The sequence below is a fragment of the Arachis duranensis genome, chromosome 2 (assembly GCF_000817695.3).
Source record: "Arachis duranensis cultivar V14167 chromosome 2, aradu.V14167.gnm2.J7QH, whole genome shotgun sequence".
Lineage (NCBI taxonomy): Eukaryota > Viridiplantae > Streptophyta > Magnoliopsida > Fabales > Fabaceae > Arachis > Arachis duranensis.
The window spans coordinates 35,720,791-35,745,671 of NC_029773.3; the positions used below are offsets into that span (position 1 = coordinate 35,720,791).

At 33.9% G+C, this 24,881-nt stretch overlaps 1 protein-coding gene across 5 annotated transcripts in view; it reads left to right on the forward strand.

Moving 5' to 3' along the window:
• Positions 1–10,233: 10,233 nt before the first annotated feature.
• The window catches only part of LOC107474219 (actin-related protein 2/3 complex subunit 2B), a 39,247-nt gene continuing 24,599 nt past the window's right edge, over positions 10,234–24,881 (forward strand). For 4 of the 5 annotated variants that reach the window (XM_016093819.3, XM_016093821.3, XM_016093820.3 and 1 more), the window contains exons 1-4: positions 10,234–10,330; positions 10,445–10,538; positions 11,604–11,670; positions 11,951–12,158. In XM_016093819.3, the coding sequence (XP_015949305.1) occupies positions 10,480–10,538; positions 11,604–11,670; positions 11,951–12,158 (334 nt within the window). In that variant the 5' untranslated portion in view covers positions 10,234–10,330; positions 10,445–10,479. Of the gene's footprint in view, positions 10,331–10,394; positions 10,539–11,603; positions 11,671–11,950; positions 12,159–24,881 lie in introns of those variants that run through there. The other variant, XM_016093818.3, reaches the window with a different exon arrangement.

The window sequence follows — 24,881 nt, forward strand, 5'->3', positions numbered from 1 at the left end:
TATTCTCTTTCTTGCCTCTTAAAGTGGCTTGTTTTTCTTTAGGGGCCATGATCTTTTTGAGGTTTTGCTTGTCCTCAAGCAAAAGAAAGGAAAGGAGAGTAATAGAGGGGGAGACATATTCGAATGGTGGAGGTATGGGGATAGCCGAATGTGTATTTAAAAGGGAAGCGGCGGGTTTCGAAAATTTTGAAAAAGATATGATAGAAAGATATGATTTGTAAAAGATGAATCATGATATGAAAAACATGATATTTTAAAATTTAAAAGATATGGAAAAGATATAAAAAAGTTAAATCTGAATTTTTGTTGATGCATCTAAGAATTAAAAGATGATATGATGAGTTGGAAAATATTTGGAAAGAAATTGAAAAGATAAATGAGTTTTTGAAAAAGATTTGAAAGGAATTTTGAAAGAAAATTAAAAAGAATTTAGAAGACTATTAAATTTTTTATAATTGAATTTGAGAGCTGAAAATTTGTAACATGTTTATGCAGAAAATTATGAATTAAGACATGAAAATTTCAAAAAAAAATTGAAGTGAAAATAGAATCACCTCTCCTTATCAGTTCTGGCATTAAACGCCCAGAATAGTATCCATTCTGGCGTTTAACGCCCATTTGTTGGCCAATTTGGGCATTTAACGCCCAGCCAGGTACCCTGGCTGGCGTGAAACGCCAGGAATCCTTTGTCATTGGGCATTTTTCTAAATGCCCAGGATGCTGCAACTCTGGCGTTAAATGCCCAGAATGGTACCCATTCTGGCGTTTAACGCCAAAAATGACTCTTACTGGCGTTTTCGAGCCAGTGAGCTCCTTTTCTCTACTTTGTATTCTGAATCCTTCTGTAACTCTGTAAACTTCTGCATTTGACAATTAACCTTAAAGATAATTTATATCAAACTCCTATAATTATTATTTAAATAACAAGAACCCTTGCTAATGACTGGGTTGCCTCCCAGCAAGCGCTTCTTTTGTTGTCTTTAGCTGGACTTTTACTGAGCTTTAGTCTAGCCTCAGTTTTGAGCATTCTTGCTCAACATTTCTTTCAAGATAATGTTTGACATTCTGTCCATTAACAATGAACCTTTTGTCAGAGTCAATATCCTGAAGCTCTACATATCCATATGGTGACACACTTGTGATCACATATGGTTTCCTCCACCAGGGAACAATCTGAGCCTAGAGTTAAACAGCAGAACCTTCTATCCTAGCTCAAAGAATCTGGACGATAGTTTCTTGTCATGCCATCTTTTTGCTTTCTCTTTGTAAATTTTTGCATTTTTGAAAGCATTGAGTCTGAATTCCTCTAGCTCATTCAACTGGAGAAATATTTTCTCTCCAGCTAACTTGGCATCAAGGTTTAGGAATTTGGTTGCCCAGTAGGCCTTGTGTTCCAGTTCCACTGGCAGGTGACAGGCTTTTCCATACACAAGCTGGTATGGATGGGTCCTTATAGGAGTTTTGAATGTAGTTTTGTATGCCCACAGAGCATCATCCAGACTCCTTGCCCAATCTTTTCTACGGGTACTTACAATCTGTTCCAGGATTCGTTTTAGTTCTCTATTTGAGACCTCAGCCTACCCATTTGTCTGTGGATGATATGGAGTTGCCACTTTGTGGTTAATTCCATATCGGATCAGAGCAAAGTTAAGCTGTTTATTGCAGAAATGAGTTCATTCATTACTGATTAGTATTTTGGGGACACCAAATCTGTTGAAGATATGCTTCTTGAGGAACTTTAGCACTGTCTTAGTATCATTAGTGGGTGTGGCAATTGCCTCTACCCATTTAGATACATAATCTACTGCCACCAGAATGTAAGTGTTTGAGTATGATGGTGGGAAAGGCCCCATGAAATCAATACCCCATACATTAAACAACTCAATTTCTAAGATCCTTTGCTGAGGCATGGCATAACCGTAATGCAAATTACCAACTCTCTGGCAACTGTCACAGTTACGTACAAACGCTCGGGAGTCTCTATAGAGGGTAGGACAGTAGAAGCCACATTGGAGGACTTTTGTGGTTGTTCACTCACCTTTGAAATGTCCTCCATATTGTGATCCATGGCAATGCCATAGGATCTTCTGTGCTTCTTCTCTAGGCACGCATCTGTGGATCATTCCGTCTGCATATCTCTTAAAGAGATATAGTTCATCCTACAAGTAGTACTTTGCATCAGAAATTAATTTTTTCGTTTGCTGTCTACTGTACTCTTTGGGTATGAATCTTACAGCCTTATAGTTTGCAATGTCTGAAACCATGATATTTCCTAAATGGCAAAGGGTTGCTCATCCGGAAAGGATTCAGAGATCTCAGTCAGGGGAAGAGACACCCCTACTATTGGTTCTATCCGGGACAGGTGATCAGCTACTTGGTTCTCTGTCTCTTTTCTGTCTCTTATTTCTATATCAAACTCTTGCAGAAGCAACACCCATCTTCTGAGTCTGAGTTTTGAATCCTGCTTTGTGAGTAGATATTTGAGAGCAGCATAGTCAGTGTATACAATCACTTTTGATCCTACTAAATAGGATCTAAACTTGTCAATGGCATAAACCACTGCAAGCAGCTCTTTTTCTGTGGTTGTGTAATTCTTTTGTGCGTCATTTAGAACACGACTGGCATAGTAAATGACGTGCAGAATCTTGTTATGCCTTTGTCCTAATACTGCATCAATAGCATGGTCACTGGCATCACACATTAATTCAAATGGTAATGTCCAGTCTGGTGCTAAAATGGCAGGTGCTGTCACCAACTTAGCCTTCAGAGTCTCAAAGGCCTGCGAACACTCTGTGTCAAAGACAAATGGTGTATCAGTAGCTAGCAGATTACTCAGAAGATTTGTGATTTTTGAAAAATCCTTTATAAACCTCCTGTAGAATCCTGCATGTCCCAGAAAGCTTCTGATTGCCTTAACATTGGTGGGTGGTGGTAATTTTTCAATTACCTCTACCTTAGCTTGATCCACCTCTATTCCTTTGTTCAAAATTTTATGCCCAAGGACAATTCCTTCAGTCACCATAAAGTGACATTTTTCCTAGTTTAAAACCAGGTTAGTCTCTTGGCACCTTTTCAGAACAAGTGCTAGATGATCAAGACAGGAGCTGAATGAGTCTCCAAATACTGAGAAGTCATCCATGAAGACTTCTAGAAATTTTTCTGCCATATCAGAGAAAATAGAGAGCATGCATCTCTGAAAGGTTGTAGGTGCATTGCACAGACCAAATGGCATCCTTCTGTAGGCAAATACTCCAGATGGACATATGAATACTGTTTTCTCTTGATCCTGAGGATCTACTGCGATTTGGTTATAGCCTGAATAGCCATCCAAAAAGTAGTAATAGTCATGACTTGCTAGTCTTTCTAGCATCTGGTCTATGAATGGTAAAGGAAAATGATCCTTTCTGGTGACTGTATTGAGCCTTCTGTAGTCAATACACATGTGCCACCCTGTAACTGTTCTTGTAGGAACCAGTTCATTTTTTTCATTATGAATCACTGTCATACCTCCTTTCTTTAGGACGACTTGGACAGGGCTCACCTAGGGGCTATCACAAATAGGATAAATAATCCCAGCCTCTAGTAATTTAGTGACCTCTTTCTGCACCAGTTCCTTCATGGCCAGATTTAGCCGCCTCTGTGGTTGAACCACTAGCTTAGCATCATCCTCCAATAGGATCTTGTGCATGCATCTGGCTGGGTTAATGCCCTTAAGATCACTTATGGACCACCCAAGAGCTGTCTTGTGTGTCTTTAGCACCTGAAGTAGTGTTTTCTCTTCCTGTGGATCTAAGGCAGAGCTTATGATCACAAGAAAAGTTGCATCCTCTCCCAGAAACGCATATTTCAGGAATGGTGGTAGTGGTTGGAGCTCAGTTTTAGGAGGCTTATCCTCTTCCTGAGGAGTTTTCAGGGGTTCTTCTATTTTCTCTAGTTTCTCCAAATCAGGCTGAACATCTTTAAAGATGTCCTCTAGCTCTGATTCGAGACTCTCAGTCATATTGACTTCTTCCACCAGGGAGTCAATAATATCAACTCTCATGCAGTCTTTTGATATGTCTGAATGCTGCATAGCTTTGACAGCATTTAACTTAAACTCAATCTCATTGACTCTCAGGGTCACCTCCCCTTTTTGGACATCAATGAGGGTTCATCTAGTTGCTAGGAAAGGTCTTCCTAGAATGAGAATTGCATTCTTGTGCTTCTCTATTTCCAGCACTACAAAGTCAGTGGATAAGCCAAATGGCCCAACCTTGACAATCATGTCCTCAATTATGCCTAATGGATATTTAATGGAGCCATCATCAAGTTGGAGGCATATTCGGGTTGGTTTGACTTCATTAATCAAGCCAAGCTTTTTGATAGTGGATGCAGGTATTAGGTTGATACTTGTCCCAAGATCACATAGAGCTGTCTTGGTACAAGTACTCTCTAATGTGCATGGTATCATAAAGCTTCCGAGATCTTTAAGCTTCTCTGGTAAGCTTTTCAGAATGACTGCACTACATTCTTCGGTGAGGAAAACTTTTTCAGTTTCACTCCAATCCTTCTTATGACTTAAGATCTCTTTCATGAACTTAGCATAAGAGGGTATTTTCTCAAGTGTCTCTGCAAACGGGATCTTTATTTCAAGAGTCATGAGATAGTTTGCAAAGCGGGTAAATTGTTTATCCTGTTTCGCTTAGCAGAGTTTCTGAGGATAAGGAATCTTGGCTTTGTATTCCTCAACCTTAGTTGCTGCAGGTTTATTTCCTACAGAGGAGGTTGGAGAAGCCTTCTTAGGAGGGTTACTATCAGCACTTGCAGGTATCTGATCCCTCATTAGCGTTTGAACGCCAGGGTTAGGGGTTGGATAAGCGTTCAACACCAATTTTTCACCCTTTTCTAGCGTTTGAATGCCATAACTGGACATGGACTGGGCGTTTAATTCTAGGTTACTACCCTTTTCTGGCGTTTGAATGCCAGAACTGGTAGTAGAATGGGCGTTTAACGCCAAGTTACTGCCCTTTTCTGGCGTTTGAACGCCAGAATCATTTCTCTATGGGCTCTTACTATCCTCAGAGGGATTTTAGGCAATAAATTGGTCATCCTTAGTTAGCTATTCCTTTCTTAGCTTTTTGCTGCCTTGAGTTGAGATATTCAATGTCTTTCCACTTCTTAGTTGAACAGCTTGGCACTCTTCTGTTATTCGTTTAGATAACTGCTGTCTTGTCTGATCCAATTGTGCCTCCATGTTCTTGTTAGCATTTTTAGTATCTTGTAACATTTCTTTGAACTCTGCTAACTATTTTGTTAGGAGAAGTATTTGCTGGTTAAGTTCAGCTACTTGTTTTGGAGGACTAATTTCAGTGGATACTGCTTTAGCCTTTTCTTTCATGGAAGATTCACTATTTAAATACAGATGTTGATTTCTTGCAACTGTATCAATGAGCTCTTGAGCCTCTTGAATTGTCTTCCTCATGTGTATAGATCCACCAGTTGAGTGGTCTAAAGACATCTAGGCTTTTTCTATAAGCCCATAGTAGAAGATGTCTAACTACACCTATTTTGAAAACATTTCAAAGGGGCATTTCCTTAGCATCTCTTTGTACCTCTCCCAAGCATCATACAAAGATTCATTATCCCCTTTTTTAAAGCCTTGGATGTCCAGCCTTAGCTGTGTCATCCATTTTGGAGGGAAATATTGATTTAGGAATTTGTCTGATAACTGCTTCCAAGTTCGTATGCTTGCTTTGGGTTGGTTATTTAACCACCTCTTAGCTTGATCTTTTACAGCAAATGGAAACATCAGTAATCTGTAGACATCGTGATCTACTTCCTTATCATGTACTGTGTCAGCAATTTGTAAGAACTGTGCCAGAAACTCAATAGGTTCTTCCTGTGGAAGACCAGATTACTGCCAATTTTGCTGCACCATGATAATAAGCTGAGGGTTTAGCTCAAAGTTGCTAGTCTTAATGGAGGGTATACAGATACTACCCCCATATAAAGCAGCAGTGGGGTTAGCATATGACCCCAGAGTCCTTCTAGACTGTTCAGTTCCACTTAGGTCCATGATGGAGAAAGGGAGGTGATGTGAATTATGAGTAAAATTTTATTTTATTTTATTTTAATTTTTTTTGAAAACCGAAAATAAAAGAAAATTGGAAACTAAAATAATTAATTAATTAAAAGGATTTGAAAAAAATTTTGGGTGGTGATTTTCGAAAGTGAAGAGAGAGAAAGTAGTTAGGAAGTTTTGAAAAGATAGGATTTTTAAAATTTTAAAGATTAAGACTTTCTTAATAAGAAAACACCAAACTTAAAATTTTTCAATCAAAGTAATAAAATAAGACTAAAAATTCTAAATTATGAGTAATTAAAGAAAAAGATATATTTTTTATTTTTAAATTTTTAATGAGGAGAGAGAAAAACACACAAAAGACACAAGACTTAAAATTTTTAGATCTAATGCTCCTTGTTTTCGAAAATTTGGAGGGAAAACACCAAGGAACACCAAACTTAAAAATTTTAAGATCAAAACACAAAGAAGACTCAAGAACACTTTGAAGACTCACAAGAACACAAAAAGAACACCAAACTTAAGAGTTTGACACAAAAATTAATCAAAGAAAAATTTTTTTTGAAAGATTTTTTTTTTGAAAAGAAAATAAAAGACTCAAATTTGATGACTCTATACCAACAAAAAAATAATTTATTCCTAATCTAAGCAACAAGATAAACCGTCAGTTGTTCAAACTCGAACAATCCCCGGCAACGGTGCCAAAAACTTGGTACACGAAATCACAATCACACTTTTGCAATTCCGCACAACTAACCAGCAAGTGCACTGAGTCGTCCAAGTAATACCTTACGTGAGTAAGGGTCGATCCCACAGAGATTGTCAGCTTGAAGCAAGCTATGGTTATCTTGTAACTCTTAGTCAGGATATCAATAATGATTCTTAGTTTTAATTGCAGAAAATAAAGAACATGAAATAAAGAGTACTTGTTATGCAGTAATGGAGATCAGATTGGGGTTTTAGAGATGCTCTGTCTTCTGAATCTCTGCTTTCCTACTATCTTCTTCTTCACGCACGCAAGGCTCCTTCCATGGCAAGTTGTATGCTAGTGGATCACCATTGTCAATGGCTACCCACCGTCCTCTCAGTGAAAATGGTCCATGTACATGGCTAATCATTTGTCGGTTCTCATTTGTGTTGGAATAGAATCCGTTGATCCTTTTGCACACTGTCACTGCACCCAACATTTATGAGTTTGAAGCTCATTACAGTCATCCCTTTCGAGATCCTACTCGGAATACCACATACAATGTTTAGACTTTCCGGATCTTAGGAATGTTGCCAATTGATTCTAGCTTATACCATGAAGACTCTGATCTCACGGATTTGAATGCTCTATTGTTAGGAGAGGCAATCAAACTCATGAATCAGAAGCCCAAGAGATACCCACTCAATCTAAGGTAGAACAGAAGTGGTTGTCAGGCACGTGTTCATAGGTTGAGAATGATGATGAGTGTCACAGATCATCACATTCATCATGTTGAAATGCGAATGAATATCTTAGAATGGAAACAAGCGTGATTGAATGAAAAACAGTAGTAATTGCATTAATCCATTGAGACACAGCAGAGCTCCTCACTCCCAATCATGGAGTTTAGAGACTCATGCCATAGAAGATACAAAATTCAGATGTAAAATGTCATAAGGTACAAAATGCATCTCTAAAAGTAGTTTTTATACTAAACTAGTAACCTAGGTTTATAGAAAATGGGTAAACTAAGATAGATAGTGCAGAAATCCACTTCCGGGGCCCACTTGGTGTGTGTTTGGGCTGAGCATTGAAGTTTTCACGTGCATAGGCTATTTCTGGCGTTAAAAGCCAGCTTTGGTGCCAGTTTGGGCGTTTAACTCCAACTTTTATGCCAGTTCTGGCATTTAACGCCAAAAAGGGTAAAAGCTAGCGTTTAAACGCCAGTTTGCGCTATCAAATCTTGGGAAAAGTATGAACTATTTTATATTGCTGGAAATCCCAAGATATCCACTTTCCAACGCAATTGGGAGCGCGTCAATTGGACTTCTTTAGCTCCAGAAAATCCATTCCGAGTGCAGGGAGGTCAGAATCCAACAGCATCTGCAGTCCTTTTTCAGCCTCTGAATCAGATTTTTGCTCAGGTCCCTCAATTTCAGCCAGAATATTCTTGAAATCACAGAAAAACACACAAACTCATAGTAAAGTCCAGAAATGTGATTTTTGCATAAAAACTAATAAAAATATACTAAAAAGTGACTAAAGCATACTAAAAACTACATGAAAATACCACCAAAAAGCATATAAAATATCCGCTCATCATCATTATCCTCAGATTCATTATCACCTGAAAAATCTGACCTCTCTTTATCATCATCCTCCAACATATCATTTTTAGGCTTCTGTCACCACCTTGGGCTTCTTACCCACCTTGGCCTAAGCAGATGATTGGGCCTTGTGCAGCATAATTGGACCAGGCCCAACAGTCCCTGCAGTGGGTGCAGCAGCCTCACCACCATCTATCTCTTCAAATTTCTCAATGGTGCAGCCTTTTCTAGCAATAACACCATCTTTGTGAACAACAAAAAGCTCCACCATATTGTCCCTCATTCAAATTCTAGCCATGTCCATTGCATCCTTGTCTGTGTGAAGCATCCTCAGTCCTACATATGTTTCATCTTTTGGAGAATTATACCACATTGCAGCGATGTTCTCTGCCACATATCCCTGTTCGACCACATTAATCAACAACAACAAAAATGCATAAATGCAATCACTAGGTCAAAATAAAAACTTCCAAAACAAAACAAGAAACGAATATGAAACTATAAAACAAAACAATCACATATCAACATGCATCATTACAAATCAACATGCATTAAGATAAAAACCAAATGGGTTGAGGAGATTTGATAAAGGAATACCTGATACGATCTTCTTCTGGAAAGGAAGGGTTTCAAACTAACTGCTTTTGTGAACCTTTAACGTTACTGAAGGACAATGTCATTTCTCTAGCTGCGAATCGCAACCCTTGAGTGACGACCGATAGGGTTTGTGGGATTTTTTTATCGTTTCGTGCTTCACAAGAAGAAGAAGAAGAATCAGGGTAAGTATGCGTTCTATCCAAAGGCGAGAACCATTACACGTCTATTAACCCCTGTCCCCTCTCCTTTGCCACGTCGGACACGCCGTTAAGTTTTTCACACCCACTTAACGGTAGGACCTGATTGATGCAAATCAAAACTATTTTGGATTTAAATAGAACACTTTAAACGTTAGGGACTAAAACAGAATTCACCTCAAACGTAGGGGACCAAATTAGTACTTTACCCGATTCGAATTATATAAATTAATTAAGACAATAACAAACATATATCGAATTTTATTTTTTAAATCGGTAAAAATTATATTTTTAATACTATTTTATTATTTTAAAAATTATATTTTTATACCTACAAAAATTAAATTTTTTATAATTACAAGTACTCGTATTTCGTTTATAGTGTAAATGAAATAATTTTGAACGACTGTAAACGAAAAATATGTGGAGTACATCAACTTCCACATATTACGTAACATGTGTCTAGAAATTTTCACATATTACACTGTAAACGAAATACGTTTAAAATTATTTCGTTTACATTATAAACAGAATAAATAATACGATGTAATTTTGTAAAAACGCTGCAAATTGTTCATATCCGTAAATAATATATTTATTTCATTTATATAAAAAAAATTCCCAGAAAGTCTTCCTATTATATATATGACAGCATGATTAACATTTATGATAAGTTGTTATACTATGTCCAATAGTCTATTGAGACTCGAGCATCACGAACTTATTAACTAAGGTATACATGTAAAATTTATATTTGTTTTATCCATTTCTTTTAACAATGAAAAAACATTTTATATTAGAATAATCAAATTATTTACAGCAAAATAATCAATTTTTTTATTAAATACTAAAGTTAGAATATATTTTCTTTCAAAAGTAATATTTTTGTATTAAGTTAGGATTAAATGATACTGACATAATTAAAATAAATCTTATATTGTTAAATATTTTTTTTATCTAAATAATATTTTATAAAATCCATCGTTAAATGATTGAATATATGGTTCTTACGTGGCTTTATCCAATTCAAATTATATATAACCTTTGTATACCAAAAGATACATATCATCAACGTAGGATAGAGTGAAGCATAAGGGAAAGGGAAAATGACAAATTAGAGAAAGGAAAGGAGAAAAGAAATGTGAGTGGAAGAGTGTGGCTAAGTGGATTTGCTTCAAAGGTTACCAAACATGATTATATGCACTGAACGTAAATTTTACTTAAAGTTCATACAACCGATTAAAGAGTCTCACATTCTACAATTGTTTCTTCACTTTTAACATTCTCACAACAGAAGAAGAAGAAGAGAGTCTTATCACTCATCAGAAAATGACATGCATAGAGAGAGCGTCCCCTGCTTTGAATCAGATCCTGCTCAAACTATACAGGTAACAAGAATTTAATATATGGATTTTAATTAATTAGGTACAGAGAAACTAACAATTTCCATTTGCTTAAAATGCTCCTCGTTCTCGTTCTTTAATTATTTATCATTACATTATTTTTCAAATTCAGCTTATTATGGGTGTAAAATTGAAATTGAATTTAAGTAGTGAGAAGAAAGTAAAAGTAAATGTTTCAATTTAGTTTCTGAAGTTCTAATGGTATTATTATCGTCCGCGAAATTGAATTTCGGATATTACAGTGGTTCTTCGACCTTTTCCGACAGTAATTTGACAAATGGAGTGATGAGCTAACACTCCCTTATTTCGTTAGAAAATAGTAAAACGATGCACGTGGTAAATGTTAGTGGTTACTATGAGAATAAAATCGCACATTTTAATAAGTGGATGGTGCATACCAAAAAGTGAAGGAATAAACATCGGCAAAATATGGAGGGAGAGAAACGAAAATACGAATGATGGCAAAGTTAAAGTGAGAGGAAAAATCATGCGTACGGTGGAACAATCATCACACCAAACATTGATTTACCACCAGTTATGATGGAAGTAAGTGTCATTATTCAAAACAAAAGCTGTGATTTGGGGTGGAAACTACTGATATCGAAAACTAATTCTTTAAAGATAATCACTAATCTTTGGGTAAAATAAGTAGCAGCAAAAACTGTTCAGATATAATTTCGTGTTTTAAGAAAAACTGATTGTAAAGGATTAGAAAAAAAACTCATTATCTAATTTCTAGGCGCGCCGGGGGGAAGATTAGTGTTTAGATAAGAAAGAAACGAAAGAAAGAGGAAGGAGCAAGAGATGATTCCAGTGGATAACAATGTATTATTTTATTTTAGAACACTTGAATCTCACTCTTAGCTAATTCAGCTAACATACACTTATAACCAATCCTATGTTTTCAAATACTAAATTTCATTTAATAAAAGTATTCAATTATCTAGCTAAACTAGAAATTTCATATTTCATCCCACATAAAAAAAAAAATAAAGAAAATGATCTCTTTTTGAGATATAGCATCTAAGAGATTTCTCTATCTAATGACAGTGCTGAGAAGCCCATGGAGATTGATCATCACTTGTATGAATTTGGGTCAGCGGAGTATCATATTCTGGTAAAATTCTCACCATACTCTGTTTGAACGATATGAGCACTATTCACCTTAAGTATAGAAAAAATAAATTCAGTTAATATTTAATCAATTTTTTCTTTTATTTGGTTGATTTTTGACTAAGAAAACTTAGCCCCCTGCAAGTGCTTTTTACTTTCAGGTTTCACAAGTTTATTTTGTTCTTAAAGTTAGATCTTCAGCTTTTTCAGATTCTAAAGACTAAATCAACGTTTACAAAAAAAGAATAACCAAAAATTTGAGTATTTGTGTACTATGCTTACAGTCTGAAGCCTCTGATCCACGAGTAGCTTTTTTGTCAATATCAACTGCACCTCTTTGCCCTGGAGTCCTTGCCACAAATGAGCTTTCTTCCTATACAATTGAAATGATAAAGGCACTTTGTCCTGCTGTTGTGGAAATTGCTGAATCTAGACGAGAAGGATATCAACTTACTCTCAAGCTGAATCTCACTAAGATTCCACGTGGCAAAGGTTAGCAACTACCCTTCAATTTCACGTTATTTACTATGTTATCCGGAAACTGGTACATAAATAGGATATATAATTTCATAAAATACACTAAAAATAAGTAAATTTTATCCGATTCTTTTTAAAATAATATATAACTTAACACAAAAAAAAAAAATTAAAAACTTCTTTTTTTAAATCAGCTACCTTAAGTTTTTCTATAATGATCTCCAATTTTTTTGTCGTTGTGCCTTCCAAAATCGTATCTAAGATCGTTTATCCTATCTAATAATTAACTTAAATGCACCTTGGTAGGTGAACTCATAAAGTCCACATTCTTATCTAGTTTTCTATTATCTCTTTTAACAATGATATATTATTCTTTTTATCATTTCATCTAGTAAGCTTAAAATTTTAGCATGAATAGTTAGATTCATTTAAAAATTTAAAAGTTCACCAAATTTATAATTTGGTAAAAATATTTAAAAAAAAGACAAATAAAATAAAATAAAATAAAATGATATCCAAAGCATTCAACTTATTATGGTGGGTAGTGAGCAATTATAATGAGGAGTGATAACGTTATTTAAGTAACAAGAATGCTGAAGTGTTTTTCTTTTTTTTTTTCCTGAAAGAATGATTCAAAAAAATTGGTTTAATATTTTAAAAAATTAGATAATTATCTATTATAAATAATAATTTAATTACAAAATAATTTTATTATAGTTAAAATATTAACTCTAATTAAATTGAACTAACTTAAGTGATATGTATAGTTAATTGTGATAACATATAACTAGAAATTAACACATTACAAAAAATAAATTATATATCATTTTTAAAAGAATTAGATAAAATTTACCTAAAAAATATGTGAATTTAAATATTTTAGTGGACATTAATGGATACTAAAATGTAATTGTTACCTATTTATTATTATAGAACCTTCTATCACTACAACATTTTTAGGTTGAGGCAACATTTAAAAAATGTTGCCTAAAAGCTGATAAAAGGTTGTTTTTGATCTACGGCAACGCTTTTGGATCTAAGGCAACGTTTTTAGACGGCGTTGCATATGTAGCTGTTGCCTTAGATCAAGGCAACACATTTTTGTTTTAAAAGTGTTGCTTTTGAAAGCAACACTTATCAAGTGTTGTCTTTGGTTGAAAAACAACAACACTTCAAAGGTGTGTTTGAGACAACACTTTTTCAGTGTTGTCTTTTCTCTTCTATTTTGGCCACTACTAAAAAGTGTTGCCTATTTGCAATAAAATGCAACCCTTTTACATGTTGCTTATAAATTTGAATTTACAATACTTTGAAGTGTTGTCTATTAGTTATGAATATGCAACCTTTTAAAGCATTGCCTTTTCTTTTGGATATACAACCTATACAAGTGTTGTTTTTTCTTTTAGATATGCAACCATACAAGTGTTGTCTAATATTCAAAATATGCAACTAATAAAAGGGTTGCCTTTTTGGTAAAAATAAAAGTTATTTTTGTAATAAAAATACACACAAATAAAATTTACAATAAATTTTTTTGTTCATACATGTGTAATTATTTTATTTAATAAATAAATTTATGCACAATAGAAAAATTTATAAAAGAGACAAAATAACTAATAATAAAATTATAATTAAAATAGATATTAAAAGGTTTAATTAGTATTTCAAATACATGTTTATCAATAATTCTCAATAAAATAATAAAATTCTTGTCTAACAATAATTTTCATAACAAAATAGTAATTAATATTTATCAAAAAAATATCAATTTAATTACATATTTTATATCCATGCTTGACTTGTCCCATATGCTAAATCTGTAAATAATACACAATAAAAAGGTATAGTGTTATTCATGTACCCAATATAGATGAGTATGTAGTACTAGTGAGAGAGTTATACCCTATTGTTGATGCATTGATGTTATCCCTTTGAAGTGTGAAGCATACTTGAGCATGATCTGTTTCTTTAGAGGGAGCTGAATCTACTAGGATGGACAATGAAAACAAACAAGCTTTCTTAAACTCTAGTTAAAGTTGTCTTGTAATATCTAATATCTAAAATACAAGCACTTTAATGATACAAAAATTATGTCAAATTCATCAGACTTTTCTTTCCTTTTCATTTAATTTCGAATGGCATCAATCAACATTCTTAGTCCATATGAATGCTACAAATGGCAAAACCGTGTGGCCAACGTGCAAAGGATAAGATTGCTTTGTACATTGACAAGTGTAAATTAACCGTTAGTGGGAATGCCTTCAATTTTCAAACACATCAACAAGCTCCATCATGTAAATCTTAGGTATAGCTGTATAGGTGCATACAACACATGCATGTTAAGTGATTATTTCAACAGTAGTTCTAATATCAGATGCTACTTAGCTATAAGTCAATCTCTATTTAATTTCTCATAATATATACTTCACTTGACAAGTGTATATATAGTAAATGTAAACAGATTGATATCAAATCATTTGATAATTTATGTATAGGAAATATAATTCTACAGTATCACCAAACCATGGGCTAAAATCTGTTGGAACTTGGTGAGAGGAAATAGTGTGAATGAAAGAGTTGAAAGTTGAAACCATAGTAAATATTTAATATGTTTAATAAGTGTTCTAATAAGACTTGAAATTTAAAAAATATGCAAAAACCAGCACTCCCAGAATTAATTAAAACAAACACAACTAGAAAATGAATTAATACAGACAGATTTACAGACAGATTTGGTCTTTATTATAGACGGATTTTTGGTTACCGACGAAATTACCGACAGATTTTGTTCCTCTGTAAAAGCCTCATCGGAAATTATTTACCGACGGATTTTTTTCCGTCGGAAAGTTACTGACGGATTTTTACCAGTTACCGACGGATTTTCCCTCTATAAATTCTCCATCTATTTCCCAAAGGCGACAAACTTTCCGACGGATTTTCCATCTGTAATTATAGACGGATTTTCTGACAAATTTTCCGTCTGTAATTACAGACAGATTTTCAGACGGATTTTTTGTCTGTAATTACAGACGAATTTTCAGACAGATTTTTTGTCTGTAATTTTCGACAGATTTTTCGTCGGTAATTACAGACGGATTTTCCAAACTTTGAATACAGACGAAAAATCCGTCTGTAAACCCATCAGTAAGGTAATTTTTTTTAGATTTTTCATTGCAAAATATACCTTTCTTCATACAAAATAAATATAAATTTAATAAATAAATTTTTTATCTAATTTGTATTTGAATATTTATAATATTTCAAAAAATAAATAAATTTATTGTATTATCAAACTAAAAGAAAAATACTATAAACAAGGAAGCCAATATAATTCAAAAAATAAACAAAGTGTATTGATACATCAACTATAATAATAAATAACAACTATACATCGACAAAATGTATTGATACATCAACTATAATTCAAAACATAAACTAAGTGTATTGTTCTTATAGCATCATATAAATTTTGAATGCCAGCATCAGCTAAGAAACCACCAAAGAGGCCAAAGAAGATTGAGAGTTCCCATAAAATTGGTAAACATTGTAGCAGATTTAGCTGATGGAAGATTCAAAGTTTCAACCAAGAATGTGACCAATTTCATAGATATTCCCATAACACATTGCTAGTTCAGTTCCTGCATAGTAAAAAAAAAGTATGTAATATTAGAATTCAAATTATGACTCAAATTTTTATCTCTGACTTGTAAAGTTCTCCAAAATAAAATAGGCAGTGCTCCAACGGGACAGGTCTTTTTGTTGTCCTGGTGATAAAATTGATCATTATAATAGGAAAAACCACAAGAGATTCAAGATAGTCAAGGGAATTTAAAACTTCTATTTTATGTTCAGCGTGGATTTCAAGTTTGTATCTATGCTGTCAAATAAATAACAAAAGCTACTTAAATCTATTCTCATCGTTCATATTATATAAACAACAATAATAATAACAACCAAGCCTTACACCACCTAAGTGTGATCAACGATATCTACGGTTAAACCATTTAAATCTAAATATTTGATGTACATGATATATCTTATATAATATTAATAACAAAATCAAAACCAAAACCTATATTTCATGGATTAAGTGATGCTCCGGATAAAAGGAAAATATATGGAATTGGAGATGTACAGTGTTACAAATTAAATAAAACCGCAAGTTAAAGAGGAAATCCAAATATTGATTTGCACACTGTAATTACTAATTCATTCATACAGTAAAAATTTCAACCAAGGTAGATCAAATATTGATTTAATATGATTATTGAGCACATCCGCCGCCCATATCTGAGATCTATATATTGTTGTTGGCATGCTCTCACACATTTCCAGAAAAAAGGTAATGTTAGAAATAAAGGTCCTACATGTTGAATAGAATTTCAACTACTAAATGGCCCTCAAGACCATAACAGAGATTTACTACTTACCTTGTGACACGGATCTCTTTTTGTTTTGTCCTACCAATCCAATCCGCAAATTCAATAGTATTAGGTACCTGCAAGGAAATGAAAAAAATAGCTTTGCAGAATAGTACAATGCAAAAGGAAAAAAGTTAATTACCTCAACTTCCTTCATCCAAGAAGTAGCCTTCTGAACCTGCTCACTCTCCCAACCTTTGATGACAGCATCTTCTCTCTTGAATCTATTGTTAATCTTTGCAATCTTGTTCTGCATGCTGATATCTTTGCATTAACCTCCTCCTTCTTCACTCTTTGCACTGAAACCTCTGCAACTACTTAAACAATCAATAAGGGAATATTCACATAAAGATAAGTTCTTAAAGGAGTCAAAGTTTACCGCATACTGTTAAGATACTACATTTCATAAAATTAAAATGAATCTCATATCATTAATTTTACTTTACAAATATAATTATTACTCCATCAATTTTATCTAAATGTATGTAAAGATAATTAGTGAAGCTTATTTCTTGTTTCTTATCAAGATTTCTCTCCAGTCTCTATAATTAGTGAAGCTTATTTCTTGTTTCTTATCGAGATTTCCTTCCAAGCCATCCTGCAAAACAATATAATTTATACTTGTAATATGCTTTACTTGTAATATGCTTTAATCTTATCTCTTAACAACTATTTTTGAATTTGTGCAACCATATAATAAAAGGACACACCTTTTTCCTTAGATGGCTTTTTCTTGTGGCCTCTCTGTTTTGAGCCAAACGTCTCAATGTCTGATAGCAAAAGTAATATAGAAAAAAAATAAATGTAAAAGAAGTTAACATAGCTTCAATAATACAGAAACTATATTATAAAAAAAATCAATAATCAATTAAATGAGTGCCGGTCATGTTTATATTCATGCAATTCCTCGTTCAAGTTAATGAAAACAAAGTCAAGAGTTTGTTTTCATATTTCAATGTTTTCTAATTCTAGGATTTTGTGCAGTATAAGTAAATGAAATTATTAGCAATAGCATGTGAGGATTGCTGGAAAACATGTAGCTAAAGTAGAAGAAGCATACTAAATTCAAAAAGCTACAGATTAATAGGAAAATGAAATAGGGAGGAAGAATTGGGATCGTTGACCTCAAAAGTGAAATTGCGTTGTTTAGAAGGATCTCCTCCCTGTGAATGTGTAAGAGACAGCAACATTACAACAATTTTGGTGTGGTGTTGGATCAGTGGAATCAAATCATGTTTTAACTGCAGTAAGCATATTATAGATCCAAAGTTACCAATCTACAGAGAAACAAAAAATGGAAAAATCATGGAGCAAAGTTCGACTTGGAATAGATTAAAAAAAATATTGTGGAATTGGGGAAAGAAAGAAATGAATCCAAGAACAAAGTGTGAAATTAGAAATTGATACAGATATAGTTACAGGTACAAATCTTTGATGTAATCACCCTATAAAATTAAAAAGCAAAACAGAAGGAAAAGAGAAGATATTAGTGCTGAATCAGGAACATGGTGATGAAAGTGATTTGTAATCGTCAAACGAACTTAAATATAGCAAAGCCCCAACTCAGAAATTAAATATAGCAAAAGAAAAAAATTCATTACCTCTTGATCTTCTATTATTCTGTTCCTTCTTAAGTTTTCTATTAGAATAAATAAAATCCTCAATTACCTATGAATTATTATAGGAACAAAAGGAACTAAATTAAATCAAGTTGTCCCATCATAGTGTGATACCTCACTTTCCATTATGCAACCTGAAATTATGTAGAGTAATAGTGAATTCAATTAAATAAATGACATTATGACCATCGTTTAAACTATATATTTTGAGAAAGCAATCCAAATATCATCATCACCTACACAACTGAATGAGCACTTCCAGGTTCCAACATCAATTAACATGAAAGCAATTCTGTATTGAATAAATGGCAGAGAGTAGAAAAGGTTACACAGACTTTTGGAATGCGAAAAAGCAAAAAAAAAAAGAAACTTGGATTTGGAAAAGTATTATCCAAGGAAGAGACTTCCTTAAGAGGAATGGAAAATGGTGCATTGGAGAGGGGAACAACATGGACATATGAGAGGACAATTGGGTCATGGGAAGAAGCGAAAAGCTAAGAGGATAACATATCTGAAGATAAATAGAGTTAGGTGATTGCTGGTTACTAATATTTTGATAACAGAAATTGCAAATATTGCGCATAGAAAATCAAGAGACCACTAGAAATAAAATTAGTTAGACACTTACTTGTGACTGAGTTGTTTATAGCATGAATCAAGAGCCATAAGGTAGCAAGTTTGAGAAAGTTTTCCATTAACAACCTACAAGAGAAATTATAAAGAGTATTATTGCAATGGATATTCTTAGATGCTCAGTCAAATGCCAAATTCCGTGACGGCTAGTCTTAGCTACACTCTGGAACTGCTCCAAATTATCAAGGGCTAGCTGCCTATCTTTTTTGTCCCACCTGCTTCTTTTTTCTATCCTATCAAGTCCTTGCTGGAAGTTCCATAAGAGAAAATGTTCAGGTGGATTGCATTTTGAAGGGAAATGTGAATAGTACAAGCAAATAGGAAGTGAATCAATTTACATACAGTAACATAAAAGAAGGAAAATAGGAAGTTAATCAAGATGAATTCACTCCTGAAGTAGTATTAGTGGACTAAGAAAATGCAAAAAAAAGTCAAAATATAATAGATCTGAGCTTCCTAGCTTCAATTTGTGGAGCTAAAATTTAAAATAGTTATCAGGTAATTTTTCACATGAAAGGGGAACTAAAAAAATATAAAAAAAAAACACTCAGTTTCTCACAATTAATTCACTAGATACCTGACTAGTGACACTGCTGCAGAAATATGCTTGGACTCTTTCTCATTTACAGCCTCATGAATCCTCTTCATATGCTCTATAGCTGATCCAACGGTACTTACACTAAAGATATAAAAATAAGACACTAAGAATTTTGCTAAAAGAGGATTGATCAAGAAACCATGGGCAAGCCACTAACCTTTAGAGTGTTCTTTTATATAAAAAACTTCTAGCAAGAGCCGTATGGTTCAGTAACGTTAACATTATTAAAAGAAGATTACTAACACTAATTTGAGTAATTAATTAATAAGGTGGTATAGTTAGTAGAATACACTTGAAGCAGAAAAACATTGGAACTGGGAAGGGATTTAATTAAATAAATGATAAAATGACAAAGTCATTAGTTCTATATATGAACCAACTTGAAACAAAACCATTGACAAGCACTAGCAGAAGTAGAGATGTTGCATCTTTATTTTTAATTCATAAGATTATTAGCTCTCATCTCACAAACTCTGCATCAGAACATAGTTTCCACACCTTATACCTTATAAGATGAAAAAGGTAAGGCTGAGTAGTAGTACAGAGTAAAGAAAACTAAAAAAGAATAATTAAAAAATGATGTGAGCAAGGAAGGGTATACGTAGTACCAAAACACCATTGCCAAATGTGTCATTCCAAATCAATATCCCGTTTCTGTGGCTTTTCATCAAACAGCTTACATGCATCATTCGAAATGCTTTGATTAAATAAAAAATTTATCACAACAACTAAATAAATCACAAAATCAAAAGCAAACCCTAGCTTAATCCAAATCGAAAAAGAAATCAAGCAGTAATTAAACTAACCGGAAGAAAATATGGTAGAAAATTCAAATACTCACTATCGATGTTGGGTTTGAAGAGAAGAAAAAGTCACTGAAGAAGGATTAAAATTTATACTCATAAAAGTAGAGTTAGGTTTACCGAGAGTGATTATTGATGACGACGAAGTGATGGAAGTCCCAAAGGTGTTGATGATGGAAGAATGCGGTAGATGACTGTGGTTATGGAACAGCGTTGATGGAAGAATGCGGCGCTGAGGAGAAAGATGTGAAGTGTGAATGGAGTGTGAAACTCGTTTGGAGTGTGTGGACTGTGGAGCTCGAGGGGATAGAAGTAGAGTTTAGGTTTAAGTCAATCTTTCCGACGAAAAATTTTAAATTACAGACAGATTTTCCGTCTGTAATAATTTAATAAAAGGCAGCGTCTTTGTCCATTTAATTACAGACGAAAAATCCGTCTGTAACCATTTCTCACGAAAAAAATTAATTTTTCCGATAAAATTACTAACGGATTCTATTTTCCGTCTGTAATTTATGTTAATTTATTTTTTTATTTTCCGACAAAAAATCCCTCTGAAATTCTGTCTGTATTTCCGTGGGATAAAATCCGTCAGAAATATCCATCTGTAATAACTAGTTTTCTAGTAGTGAAAAGCATGCATTAAGTCTCAAAAACCAAAGCATGCATTAAGTCTCAAAAACCAAAGCATGCATTAAATCTCAAACTATCTGCACAGAAACGAAATTACAATCCACCAAATCAATTATTTGAACAAAACCGGCTCAGAAGTACAATGGCATGCCTAAACAACCAAGAATCAATGAGCAGGAACATCCAGAAGCTCTGTTGTGCAATGCAAACTTCATCAATCACTAATCAAAGACCACAAGACACCATTTAACCCCAAATGACAAAATATGCAAGAAAAAAACAACTTGAAAAGCAATCCCAGCTAAAAAAGAGAAGAAATGTGAACCACTTGAAACTCAACTCCCAAATTTCTTAAGGAGGGAGGGAGTACCTTTTTCACCAGCATCACTGTCTTTACGCTTGAGAATCTTTCTCACATCTTTCCTTGTTAAAAAGTTAAACATTGTCCTTTAGCAGAGAGGGAAGCTGAGTGTGGTGCTTGAAAGTTGCAAGCAAACCCTAGAAAGTTAGACCTATAGTATTACTGGTTAAATACTTCAGCTAATTTCGCTATATTGCTCAAACAAGAAGACCAAATACTAAAACCTAGATAACCTTTTCCATGATGACGAGAAGCTGGCATCCTTGGAAGAACACAGCTTTATATAATAGTTCAGATCTGCTCATCTTTGATGGCTGATCAACACAGCGGCTTGAACTCCTCTTTCTCCTAATAATAGATTCATCTTCTTGTTCCTTAGATTCTTTGAAGAGTGGCAACAATTCAAGTGAAGCAGTATTAGTAGTGTTAGTACTATTAGGCCTTTGATCCATTGAGCTTTTAGAAGATGTCAAAGAACTTTAAATTTCAAGTGAGCACATGGTTCCTCTATTCTGTTTCCTCTGCCCACAGCTCCAACTGAACCCTCCTCTTGTTTCTGTTAGTTCTGAAATCGGAGGAGATCCCGGGCTGCCATTGTTGATCATTCCTACAAGTGTTTCTTGTGCCTTGTGTAGTACTGGTTGCAAGTACTTCCCTTGTTCTTCAATCTTAAGCTGCAAATGTCTCTGCACCTAAAAAATTATTATCCATATTGATCTTTAACATATCCTTGTTATGCTTCAATTTTAATTTAGCTATCTACCTCAATTTGCTCATAAAGTTTCTTCTGCACTTCCATTTGTATTTGGAGAGCCTCAGCAATTTTCATGCTTCTGTTGAACAAAACATTTGATCAATAAAATTTTTTATACCAATCACAAAAGCATTCAACTAGTTTGATCAATTTTCTAACTATTATAATTATTACTCAGTCATCTCATTATATGTTCCAATACTTTCTTCCCTACTGCTACAAGGACCTTTACTGTTGTTCATTTATCTGCAATCTACACCAACGGAGAAAAATGATCATTCATCAGAACAAGTTATAATAACTGAGAAACCATAACCAAGTTACCTTCATGTTTGTTGTTGCTAGAACAGATTTCAAGTTGTGGTTGGCTTTTCACAAGTCTATATTTCTGCAATGACCAGAAAAACACAGAAAATATGTTGGTAAAAGAAAAGAAGTCCATGATATTTAGAATGAGTGAAAGCAAGAAGAATAAAGGGAAATGCCTGTAAATGGCTCTTGAGATGAATTTGCAAATATTGTAGCTATGAAAGCAAACGTACAAAATTTGCAAAAAGAGAGAAGCAGAAAAAAAGAAGTGAACGTAATTGGAAGCATGGCGAAAAACTTAGCGCCAACTCAATTGAACTGAAAGAATTCACAGCCAACTCCAACACCTACAATAACAATGAATCCACTGTTAACTTTCCAAATTGAGATTCCACCAACAATAATTAAATTCTAAGCCCTAAAATTGCCATCATTTAGTGATTAAATTAGAGGCAGATAAATATATCATAACAATAAAACATTGTAGTAATTTTACAGGACCAGAATTAATTAAGCAGTAATTTCTCATTAAAGAAGAAAAAATTGTAGAACCAAAATTTCTCATCAACTTCAGCCATAAGAAAATAGAACAGAGCAAGGAGCCTATGATGCACCTTGTGGAAAGTACACTGTGACCTTGTGGAAAGGACACAACTCAGCTTCCAAGAACTGGTAAAGAAACAACAGGACCAGCACATGCATGCCAAAGTTCTGAATCCAAAACGCGCTTTTCTTCTGTAACCAAAGGCTTTGAAGAAAAGTAATAAATAAAGTTAATTTTGTTTAGATAGTTTAAGATCTATTATTTATTCAAAAACTTGTTTTCACAAACTATTTTGGAAATGACATTAAGTTTAATTGTAGGTATTAATAGATAAAGTCATTTAGTTGAAAAATACCAAAGTAAATAGATATTCAGAGTCAAGATCTGGAAAATTGTAGGTATTAATAAAGTTAATTGTGAAAGTAAAAGAATTGAGTGAAATAAAGGTAAAGACAAAAAAAGACAACTAAGAGGAAGAGTGCAGAACACAAGAAGCATGTGAAGATGGCTAACTTTACCACCTTCAACCATGGAAGTGGAACCCAACACCCAGGTGGCTTAAACTGAATCCCCGTGCAGTCTCTCTTTTCTCCTGTAACCATATAATTATATACACAAAATTCTCAACAACCAAAGTCCATCAAGATCTAAAAGAGAATAGCATTTCACCCCTTAACACTGGTATGCAACAATAACTAGTTCCAAAAAAGTGGAGAATAGAAAGGGAGATGAACAAGGAAGAATATGCAAACAAGAATGTATACATAACATACCTTCCAGGGGTGGAGGACAAAAATTAGCTGAAGAAAGCTTCATTTTCAGCAACATTTCAAAACTAGAAAAAATCAAGCCAATCCCACACAGTCAATTACTAAAAACAAAAGCTCTTTAAGTAAACCCATTAAGTAGGAAAAAAATCCTTACAAGAAGAACCTCATACCACAGAAAAATCCTTTTCTTCTCTCCCTTCCCGCTGCAAAATCTCATTCTTCTTACCTTTATAATTACCTTTACATCCATTAAGCAAGGCTAATAACAATTCATTCTTCCCTAAAATCCTTTTACTATTTACCAAATAATAATGCAAATTTTTAATTACCTGTATATCACGAAATTCAGATTCTTCAACAATCAATTTGGATGTTATTTCCACTAGAATGTTTGTACTTCTCCTCATATTTCTTGCTTAACAACTCTGCCTGTAAAATAGCAGCAACTGAGAGTTTATTCTCTAATTTCTTAAACTTAAAATTAAATGACATATTTAAAGACAAAAGGAACATACCTCACATTTATCTGCAGATGGCCTTACTATAATCTAATTGAGTTACATGAAATTTCTGAAACATTAAGGAAAAGAAAAACAAGGTCACATTTCTCACTATTTTTGCATAAGTAGCTACTTCTCCCAATTTAGAATACGGAAGAGTGGAGCAAAACTCAGCGCAAGAGAACGAAGAACAAGGTGCGAGCAAAAGAATATAGCAGAGTAGAGCAAACCTCGGCGCGAGCAGAAGAACATGGTGGAGCAAAGCAGAACTCGACGCGAGGAGAAGAACACGGCGAAGTAGAGCAGAACTCGGTAGAGCAGAGAGAAACGCAGAATGCGCACTGTAACACCCTACCATACACAGTCTTATGCTTAAGTCATAATTCAGAGATGGCAAGGTATTACAACCTCTAAAATAAAAATTTAGTACGTATAGTAGTATGAATGATTGATTATAACTAGGAGCCTTTGTAGAAAAAAGGGGTAAACAAAAACCGCAACTCGAAAGCGTAACACTCCGATCGATAACGTAACGAACAAGGATAACCAACGCGTGATTATATATATACAGAGGAGTGTCAAAAACAGGAATATCAAGACTCAAGATCCGGATGCGAAGATAACCGGTCCGAGCATAACAATATATACATATGATAAAAATAAGGAAAACCCCAAGGAAACCCAAAGGGACACAAATACATAAAACCTATTCTCCAAAATCTCCCATAAGAGGAGTCATCACAATTTGTATTATTTAATGGAGATAAAAGTATCTAAACAAAACATATAAACCAAA